General features: G+C 41.9%; 1 protein-coding gene across 1 annotated transcript; it reads right to left on the reverse strand.

Annotated features, from left to right (window-relative positions):
* Positions 1–1784: 1784 nt before the first annotated feature.
* GJA8 (gap junction protein alpha 8) lies at positions 1785–3050 on the reverse strand. Its single transcript, XM_054973879.1, has one exon. It carries the CDS (start codon positions 3048–3050, stop codon positions 1785–1787), a length of 1266 nt encoding a protein of 421 aa, XP_054829854.1.
* Between the last annotated feature and the right edge of the window lie 8539 nt (positions 3051–11589).

An 11589-nucleotide genomic window follows, 5' to 3' on the forward strand; every position in this document is an offset into this window, starting at 1 on the left:
CTTTCAATAGAGACAGATGTCTATCCAGGATACATCCAACTAGCTTCATCCTGCAGTGGTTCTACAGAAAATGATGACAAAGAGGCTAGAGTAAAGCATACAATCTGCACAATAGGAGTCACACAAGCAGCACTTAAGAATTAATATGTAGGTACTGATCCAAAAGAATGGTAAGATCATTTGCGCATATCTTTGAAAATATGGATCTGCTTTAGTCAGACCATTGGCCCACCTAGCTCAGTATTATCTACTCTGACTGGTAAGGGCTTACCAAGGTCCCAGATAGAGAAGAGCCTTTGCCAGTACCTGTTTTCTGAGATCTTTTAACTGAAGATGCCAGCAATTGAACCTAGGACCTTCTGCATGCAAAGAATATGCTCTTTTACCGAACTGTGGCCCTGCCCATTTAACACCTAAGTAAATGCACTTCTCTTGTCATTGACTAGAAGTGATCCTGTTAAGAATAAATTTATCCATCTGGTAAATTATAACAAAGACAGCATTATCATCAAATGTCACAATCCTGATCCAGTAAAAGGAATTGGCATTTTGCCACTGCACAGGATATGAATCATAGCTAAAAGCAGTATTGTACTATATGTACTTCATTATCTTTTTGGTGAGAGGGGCACTTTTCCATGCCACTTGGGTAATGTGAGAAGCCCAGGGCATTCTACAGAAACTGGGGCACTACAAGTATATGGAAGAATCCCAACATGGGCTCTTCCCGTGTGGTTGAGACTTCTCACATATTACTCAGTAGAGAAAGAAGTCACTACAGTGTCTACCCTACCACAAAGCTAATGTGATAAAGATTCTAGTGAAATTGATAATGTATTAGGAACTAGTTCGCATGTTTAAAATGTTCTCTATATGATGTGTTTTACTTGCCTGGGGAACACCTAGATGTAGAGAACCAAATGTGTGATCCAGTTCCTTGGCAAATAGCCAAGAGTGTTTTTTTGTTTTTCGCTGTTATCACAATAGAACATTATACCTGACCCTACAACCACAGAGATTATGTCCCGGAAGACACAGATGTATCTGTGGTGTGATCAGACATCTCCTATTAAGTTGCATGCATCTAATTACTGAGTTGCATGCATCTAATTATTGAGATGCATTATGCAGACAAAAAGTTCAATGCCTCACATAGACTAAGGAAAGAAAAAATATAGGTAAACCACATTTGTCTTCATACATAAACATTTCAACTTACATTATTTTGTAGGGATATAGTTGGATCTAATTTAACCATGCTAGTTGCCAGTATCCCTTTTTTGTGAGGTAAATAATTAAAGTTCAAGGCCAACAAGGGAGCAAGGACCAACACTGTGACGTTACAAGCTAACATAGAATAAAGAAAGAAATATCAAAGCTAAGAGATTTATCAATATTTGCAGGAAATAAAATGAAGAAATCAACTTCCCACATCCCTGGAGAAAAGAGGAACATAAAAACAGTTGTGACCACAGTTGCTACATTGTTTTCCTCAGTGTTTTAGGGAAGTTTTCTCCTCAGATTTCAGTACTATATATATAGTGCATTTACTTTACAGTAGTGAGGCATCTGCATTAGAAAGAAGAGGAATTGTTTCATTGAATACATAACATGACAGCTAGCTCCAGCTGTAGACCAAACAGGACTGACAAGCTAGCTTTTATAGCACCTTTCTAGCCAAAAACATTGATAAGGAACAATCATAAAATGACCGGTTTGGCACCTTAAGACATCTGAGATATATATGTTTGTGGCTGTTCGAAGCCACCTGAGAGCCAATAACTTCATACAGTCAGATCATCTGACCTGGCCCGACTGCTGGTTTTGCTTAACCTGCTAAGGGGTCTTGTGTCAACAGTGATATCAGCTGGCGGTAAGGGTAAGTCCTCTCCTGGTGGCTCTAACATTTGTTCCTCTTCCTTGGGCTTCACCACTTCTTTTCCCTCTGCTTTCCCTGTTACCTTTTCCACACTCAGCTCTTGTGCCTCCTCAGCCACTTCATGCACCTCCTGTTCTGGTTCTTCTCCCACTTCTACTTTCTCTTCATCCTGTTCATCCATATGGGCATAGGACGGCAACTGCTCATCAAAGGCCCGGGAAAGGTCTTTCAAACGTTCCATGCCAATCTTCTCCTCAAAGTTATTGAATGAGGGGGGTATAGGAGTAGTTTCTACTCCCACTTCTGTCAAAGGGAAGTAATGAAATACCGGCTTCTCTTCCTCCAGCAGCTTGTAACCTTTGACCTTTTGGATGGATGAAACTGCAATAGAGTGAAGCGGTTTCTCTGGGGTCTCTGCGGGCTGTTGATCTGCTGACCTTCTGAAAGCCATCAGGATCTTCTTAAGGCCCAAATGACTGATCTCCACAAGATTGAGAAAGAGAGACACTGAAGCCACAGCCAACATAAACATAATAAAAACAGTTTTCTCAGTAGGTCTGGACACAAAACAGTCTACAAGGTTGGGACAGGGCCACCTGCCACAGCGGTAAAGAGGCAGAATTCGAAAGCCATACAGAAAGTACTGACCCACTATGAATCCCACCTCAAACAGGGTTTTGAAAAAGATGTGGCAGATATAGGTTCTCAGCAGTGTTCCCTCAAGACGAAATTTCTTGATCCCCTTGGTACTTATTTCTTTGGTGACTATAGGGCTCTTCTGGTCTGGATCAAGTACAGGGTTTTCGTTATCTGCCTGAGTTTGCCTAGCCCTCTCTGCTTCTTCCTGCTCTTTTCTTTTCTCTTCCATCCTAACATGGTGTGCAGCATGGCCCAAATAAACCAGTGAGGGAGTGGAGACAAAGATGATCTGTAGGACCCACAAACGGATGTGGGAGATGGGGAAGGCTTCATCATAGCAGACATTCTCACAACCAGGCTGCTGGGTGTTGCACACAAAGTCTGACTGTTCATCTCCCCATACAAACTCTGCAGCAGTCCCTAGGATCAGGATTCGGAAAATGAAGAGTACTGTGAGCCAGACTCTCCCAATGACAGTGGAGTGCTCATTTACTTCTTCTAAAATGTTCCCCAAGAAACTCCAGTCACCCATTTCTTGCTGTTTAAAAAAAGGACAATAATTAAGTTACATTCTATAAAAAGGGTTAAATACATTCTGAGTATGTTTCAGTTGCTACTTTCTTTTAAAATCTCCCATAGCTCTCTCGTCTTACTAACTGTAAATGTTCCTTGAAGTTGGGAAGCTCAGAACATTCCCTCTGAACATTACATTCCCTTAGGCTACACATATCGTATGAAGGTGACAAATATTCCATGACATTTCAACAAATGCATTATTTCAAATCCTGTGAGCCAGGCAGAGTCTCCTCCCCTTCCACCAACAACCCCCTGTGAAGCCAATGCTTGACCAGTTCCAGGAGGACCACATTATAAGCTGCTGCAGCAAGGGAGGGGAAATCAGGCCCTCTCCCTTCCTCTTCTGCTAGCAGAGGAGGCTTGATAGAGTAATCTCTCCACGTGCACAATAGGAAGAGGAATGATTTTTCCTGCCCCGACCACCCCCCTCCCCCGCAACCTCTCATGATACTTGGCTCTTGTTCACCAGAGAGCACTCACACTCCCCACCCACCTGGCACCGACTTTTCATGAATCACAGGAGGTTGCTGGGGGACAAGTACATTGTTTTTCCTTTGTGAGGAGGAATGGGCAAGTTAGAAACTGATACACCTTCAATAATCTTATTCCAGAATAATTGCATTGGCTTCAATAGTCCAGTCTGGAATTAGTTATTTGAAGTTTGCTGACTGAGAGAATATCACATTCCTCTGTATCGGGAATGGAATGCTTAGCATAGCAGACAGTAAAAAAAAACTAGTAGAAAAGAGCAAGAGTCCAGTAGCACCTATAAGACTAACAAAATTTGTGGTAGGGTGTGACCTTTCATGAGTCATATAATTTGTTATTGTTTAGCAGTTTTGTAGTTACAACAAGTGAACCTTTGTCTGATTATGGTGATTCAGAGAAGCAGACTATTAAGAGGTAGTACATTTTTAACACGGGTAACAATATGAAAGATCAGCTCCATTTCTTAAACTTACAGAGATTGTGGTCATTTTAATGGTATGTGTACATGTGCAACATTTGTAAATCATAATTTCAGAGCACATGGATTTGAATAGCCAGGCAAGCTATTATTTTCTCAGATTTCATTGCTTGTATACATTATCTATACAACTTTAAATATAGGGCTTTTCTGCACATTTGATTTAATCCTGATTTTCTTAGCAGTCAATCTCCAAGCATTGGAATCAATTTGGGTACGGTTCTTCTACACGTCTTCCCTCCCTCTGCATTTTTACAGTTGTGGAGTTGGTTTATTTCATTCTGCACGTGCCTTAAATAATCAGGATTTTCAAGTGAGGGTGCTGTCCTCATCAGTGATGTCACAGCACGCATAGCCCATTTTTATATTTTGTGCTTGCTTTTATCATTAGAATGACATAAGGGTTGAATTTTTTTAAAAAAGATTTAAATGAGCCTTTCGCAGGCTGGCCCAGAACCAGGAGGTGGAGGCTAGCACCAGTGGGGCATATGGATCTCTGTTGGGACAGAGCCTGGAGCAGTAGCAGCTATGTGCTTTTCAAACCATGCTGCTTTTTTGGGAACCAGGAGTGGCCACCAACGCATCTCCCCAGGCCACCAGAGCTTTTGCAATTTTAAAAAAAATCAATTTCATATTGATAAATTGACCTAATGTTATAATAAAAGGTGCCACAAGTTTTCTAAACTTCCAGTTTTATTTATATATTTATTTTAAAAAGTAAGTATCTAGCCCCTTCCCTTGCAGAGATATAAGGAAAAGGCGTATCTCCACAAGGGAAAGGGCTAAAGGGTTACTTTTTAAACAGTGAAAGCTGGGGATTCAGAGAAACTGCTGCACCTTCTATTACAATGTTAGGACAATCTATTGATATGAGATTTATGGTTAGCCACTTCCCTTGTGGAGATATGCCTTTTCCTTGTATCTCCTCAAGGGAAGGGGCTAGAGACTTACCTTTTTAAAAATGAAAGCTGAGGATTCAGAGAACCTGCTGCACTTATTATTAAAATGGTAGGTTGATCTATCAATAAATGCAGTTTTAAAAGAATCAAAACAAAACTAGGAAGGGGAAAAGAAGGCAGGGGGAGGATTAGTTCGATGATGAATGTCCAATAATCAAAAAGTAGGTTGGAGGTGGGTGGGAAAGAATGGGACAAACAAAACCAAAAGAAACATTATGAATCAGGAAAAAATTGACTCAGAATTGGCTTCCAGAAAAAGATTGGGGTAAAAGTGGCCTCAAAAAGACCTGGAAAAAACCTTGAGGAAAACTCGAAATCTTGAAGCAAAAACTAAAGGCAAAAAAATGCATGCAGAACTCAGGGAATAAATCAAAGTGGTATAGGGCTAGAACCAACAGACTACCAAGCGAAAAGCCCCATATTTACACCAATTGAGGTGATGTTCCCTTTCATAGGAATATCTACCTCAAGAACCACAATGCAAATTTAAGTACCAAATCAGAATGATTACAACTAACAGCAGGAACCAACAAGTATTGTGTATATTTTTTTAAATAATCTATTGTTACTATTTGGTATCAACCACATCTGTTAGATCATCTTTCAAAACTGACATTTTCAATACCACATACCTAATGCATTTAGTTCAAGGGGAAAAGGTCTGTGTTTTGTATTGTTCCCTCAAGTTTTCTACAAGCAACTTGCTAAATTTAAAGGAAATCACAGACAGTACTCTATAACGGGATCAGATCATTCAGAAACATTCAATCTGTGCTCACAACTTCTACAAAAATTCATAATGTAACATTTTCAATATGGTTCTCTCATCCTGTGTTCTATTAGAAAATTGAATTATTTGGGGCAAATAGCTGTCAAGTATTTTTGTTAATAAAGAGCCTGTACTGGAAAGGCTATTTCTAACTTCAATGGTTTATCCAATAATCACACACACAAATCTGTCACTGAAGAACCAAGACAAGACTTCATATTCCAATGCATTGTTCTTCAGTACCATCCTTTTTAGTGGGTATCTGCACCAGCTGGTTTTTTTCCCTGTCAGCACTTAACCCCAGCAATGCCCTCTTGAGGAACTGAGAACATCAGTCCTACTGAAGGTCAATGGGACTCGTACATAAATGCAAATGGAAATTGTGCTCTGCCTATCTTGCATCAAGGCATCTTTGCAAGTGCAATTTTTCGGTGCTTATTCTTCTGTATGGTGCCCACACAGAAAGATGCACATTTGAATCAAGATGCCATGACTATTTTTATTTACGAAGCACAACTCCAAGCACATATTTTTGCATTCCTTACAGATGAGTGCATGTTGGAAGAATGGCCCTAGTATCCTGCTTTCATGTGAGTAACACAACCTCATTCTCAGATTGCCATTGCTATGATTTCAACTACCTAGAGCTAAAAAGTGAGTCTGTATAAATTAATGCCATCAAACAGGCAACTTGCCACAATGAAAGGATCCGCTGAAGAACTGTGCTCCCCTTGTCGTCAGGCACTCCAGCAAAAATAAAAAAGTGAATTTTAGTTTCTCCCTGCTCTAAAAGTCCCAACCGTATCGCACGACTGAGCAGATGTGACTGGATCAGCACTGATGGGTGGGCTTTGCTTGCCCTGCACTATATAAGCTCCAAGCCAGACATCTTTAGAAAGTGAATGACATTTGGTGACATGGAGAACAATAGAATGGAAAGACAACAAGTGAGACACCGAAAGGAAAAAAAAGTGTGTACATGCTGAATAGGAACAAAGAGGACCTAGGGACAGGCAGCAGGCATTGATAGTGTAGCATAGCCAAGACGGTATTTATAAAGATCAGAATTAGCACTACATTGAAATGTCCAGGTATGTACAGTAATGAACACAAACTGAAACATCTCTGGCCTTGTCTATTCAGAATTGTTATTATGCGTCATCTAGGAAATTGTGGAGAGTCAGAGAGCCAATACAAATGATCCTTTTACCACATTCCAGCACACTTCTTGCCACATCTATACCTGACATGTGCTACTTTGATAGATCAGTCTCCCTTCCCACATACATATGACCAAAACTCACCTCAGAGTAGATTGGTCATCAGTACATTTGTTGTTAACACATCAGAACTGTAGCCAGCCTTCCTTGCTAAATGGGACTCCACATTTCCATGTAGGGCTTCAAAGAAATGAAAGGAAAATCAATGATTTCGTTACAGCCAATATAAGCATCTATACCTTTGTAAGCAAGACAATAACCTTGGTCATATTTGCCAGCAGTGCTGATGTAAACAACTCCATATGCAGGCTAAGCCGTGTACTTGCGGACAGAGATGGTGCACCCAGAGATACTGTTTGTGTGAAACAACTTCTGTGTGGCGCTTTGTAAGTGGCTGCAGCAACTTCACAGAATGGAGGCACCTTGAAAAACTGACAAAAGCATAGAAATGGGAGCAGTTGTGTATACAGCCTTCCTGTATACACAAGAACTGTATATAAAGTTCCCTGATGAGGAACTAAGCTGTACATGCACCATCTCTGGGGTTGCATTTGTTAATGAAGTGCAGCTGCGGCCACTTAAGTGACTGCCTTTCCAGTCTACGCTAACCTTTCTTCATGTGGAGGAATGTGACATTGTAAACACAGGCTTCAGGTGGTACATGAGGGTAGGGGCTACATTTGTAGTATAAGGGTGTGTTGTTGTGCTGTGTCTTGTGCATGAAAATTGCAAATGCCTGTGACCTGCACGGCCATGAGGAGAGCTGACCTTTACTAAGTGGTGCACAGAGGTGGCTGATGCCCTTTTGCAGGGCACGTTCAACAAGTTGGCATCCAAGTGTGTGTTAATCTTCCAGATGCCATACAGCTAAGCCAGAGCAGAGCCCTCTCCCTCTTTGTCAAGTAATTTCATTCTATTTTTTCTCAACTCTGTGAGGCCCGTTTTGCCCTACTCTGGCTGTCTTTAGGGTAAGGAGCAGGTAAGGAGCAGGATCCTAGACAAAAGCAAGGTTGCATTTCCTTCACAAAGAAAGTGCTCTTTGTCTGTGCTCAGAAGCACTTTGTTCCTATGTCCTGTAGGAAAAAAAACCCTCATTTTCCTAAAGGGAAAAACCCTGTTCATGCTCAGAGGCACAGAACCTGAGGTTGCCAACTCCAGATGGGGAAATTCCTGGAGATTTGGGCACAGGGCTAAGTGAGAGTGGAATTTTGGGATGGAAGGGAACTCAGCAGGGCTGTGTCTATCCTTTGTAGCCTCCATTACTTCCAGAGAAATTGATCTCTGTAGCCTGGGGGCCAGTTGTCCTTCCAGGAGAACTGTAGGTCCTTCCTGGAGACTGGCAAACCTAGGCATGAACCTTGACCACCTCTTCTTTTCTGCACATGTACCTCCTTCCTTTGCCAGGAATCAAGTCTTTGTAACAAGCCCATCCAGAAACCTTTCCCTTGCAGCCCAGTCCTGGAATGGAAGAGAATAGAGAGTTGTGTGGCTTGTTGTTTCAAGAGGATTTCTAACATGATCATGTCAGCACAGGGCAGGGCCTCTTTACTGAACAGAGCAGATCATGCATGAGGGCACGTTCTGTTAGTTGGATAGAATACAACCCCAGATGGTGGGAGTGAGCAGCCCCTGGAACAACGTTATCAACTTTTAATCTGCTTCGCTAGAAATCATATTTCCTGCTGACATGCTAGATAAAGCAAACATTCAAGCTATGTAGTACACACACAATGGCTACGCACTGAGGATTTCTCTCTAGGATTCATGCAAGAAAATCTCCACTGGTTTACTTAAATAATTTGGAAGACACGTTCTTTTAAAAATTTTGACTTTATTTTTAACCAAATATTATCATTGTTAGAAAAACAAATAGCTTTTGTCTTACAGCTTTAAATTCCACATATAACCAACTGTGCAATTGTTTTGAAGATGGCCCCATGTTTTGGAAGCAAAAGGGTAACTGGGAGGATGCCCAGAGGCGGAGGAATACAGGGCTGGGCCTAATCATTTTAGTTAGAGCTTTCTGTGAAAAAGAGCCAAGAGCCAAATAGGCTGGTTTGATCAGGTCAGTGTGTGTTCAGTGCCCCCCCCACCCATCACCTCCATTCAGCCCATATTGCTTCATTTTGAGTTATCATCCCTGTCTCCCCACAGAGCTCTTGCTCTCCCTTGCCTCCTAAACCACAGTATTTAGGGGGGGGGGGGAATGGTGTTTCCACATGACCTAGGCAGATCATGAGAGGGAGATCACGAAGGGTTACATCAGTGCTTAGTTCTCGTGGCCTCTTCTTACACGCCCAGGGTAATTCTGATTGCCACTTTGGGGTCAGGAAGCAATTTGCCACAGGCCAGTTTGGCTAGGGATGCTGTGCATTTTGTTCCTTGAGCATCTGAGCATTCTAAGCCCTTGTACCAGCTCAGCCAAGCAGAGTCAGAGGCTGACTGCCACAAATGCAGTGGAGTATAGATCTTGGGCCAAATGGAGCAATAGCCCACAGCCTCTTTACACGAGACATCTTACACGGGGACATTCAAGTGACTTACTTTCTGTGTGGTCTTCTATTCAAGTGTACTCTGCCTCTCTAGCAGAGCATGTGTATCCACAATGGGAGACCAAGTATAAGATCTTTCACTTGAGTGTCCCCCTGTAAGATGTCTTGTGTAGAGAGACTCTCAGTTAGCTGCCAGTGAGGTCTCCTGTGCATACATTTTCTCCACACATGCACGCACACAGTTATGCGCACACACATTTAACTGACATTCGTCAGCAAGTACATCAAGCTTGCAAAATTCTGTCATTGGAATTGTCTAGGATTCCCAAGCAGTTAGGCTAGTCAAAAAATATCATTTCATCTGTTCTAGAGATGTATTACTTAGTAGATTTTACTGTCTAAGTGGCAATACCAATAGGTATTACCAAGGTGTTTTCTTCTTGTATGTATCCTATTCACTGTCCTAATATAATAATGTTTTACACGACAGCAGTCTTGTAAACTTTCTGCCCACTAATTCATTGACAAATAATTGGGAATAGAAATGGAAGCATCAATTGGTGCCAGCCAGATACCAGTACCTGTTAATCTTTGGGAAGGTCAGTGACACAACATGGTAATTAATAGCTGGTTCGGATGATGTTCCAGCCCTAAATATGGTGACGGGACAGGGGTGGGCATACCTTGCCTCTGTGCCTATTGAGTGCATTTGCCCCAGCTTCGATGTCAGCAAGCATCCATGCTGCTGAACCAAACACACAGACTCTGAAATCATCCATACATCATTTGATATGGCACTCTAAGTGCACTACTGGATCATCTCGTCTGCACAGGAAAATTTATTTGTAAATAATTATTACAGTGCACCAACAGTACAATATTGAGTATCATGCAGACTCGGCATGCACAACTGGCCTCCTAGATGAAATGTAGAGGTTTAACCACACATACAGAGTTTGTGCAGCGGATTTCAACCCCCTGCAGATCTTGCGCCCACAAGTTCAAGAGACAGCGCCAGCAAGCTGGGTGGTTGGAGAAGTGCAGCGTACTCCCCTCTAGAGCACCCCACTCCACTGCATATAAGGCTGACCTATTTCCAAACTAGTGGTATAAATGCTCATCTTGTACTCCAATAATAATCAAATTGTGTTTAACGGCCAGGTGATCTGCCTAACTCAACTGGGCTTTGTCATTTGTTCATAAAAAACTGGCAACCTAGGCCTTGAGCCATCACTGTGGGCATGAACAAATAAACTCCAATTCAGCCTGTGCTGACTCTTATCTAGCTATCTCTTTTTTGTTCTCAGCACTTTTGTAACTGAGTTTATATAACTATCCATTTTATATGCCCAAAGAAGAATTTTGTAAGGTCTTCAAACTTTTAAAGTTCCTAAAAAGTGGGTTAAGCCTATAAAAGATTGTTTGTATATACTTTATAGCAATCTTTCAATTCTGTCTAAGGATAGAAAGGATTATTATTTGCAAGTTGTATAATGTAACTTTGTATTGAATTCACTAGGGGATTTTATGGTGAAGGTGACAATGATAAAGCCGCTGGCAGTAACTGACTCATTTGCCCAAATATCACAGAGGGCAGGGCAATAGAACAGGTTGTCATTGGTTGATTAGCTCTGATCCTGGTAGAAGAAACAGAACTAGGGGGTTGACCTGAAAGGGCAGTAGGTCAGTGACAGCTGGGGGAAGGATTGGGCCACAGATATGAGGGGGAGATAAGAATACTAGAGGGCAGAAGATGACAGGTGAAGAACATCTGGGGAAAAGTACATGCAAGCAATAGAGATGAGGAATCACGGCTTACTTTGAAATAACCAGCTAAGGTTGTTTCTACACTACTCATTCAGTCTGGACTTGCTATCAAATTTTCACTGAGTTTTGATGAAGAATTCAGATGAAGTCACTGGCAACCCACAACATCATCCCAGGAGGCTTCAGGGAGAGATCCATTCCTTGAGGGGTCCTCACAAGAGCAAGTTTAAGATGTGGGCTGCCTGGGGGAATGCTCCCTGGGCTTGACTTGAATGGCAGTCAAAGGGGATCACCAGGGCTGGAACGGCCGTGCTCCTTGGC

This window comes from Eublepharis macularius, chromosome 3, assembly GCF_028583425.1.
Source record: "Eublepharis macularius isolate TG4126 chromosome 3, MPM_Emac_v1.0, whole genome shotgun sequence".
Taxonomy (NCBI): Eukaryota; Metazoa; Chordata; class Lepidosauria; order Squamata; family Eublepharidae; genus Eublepharis; species Eublepharis macularius.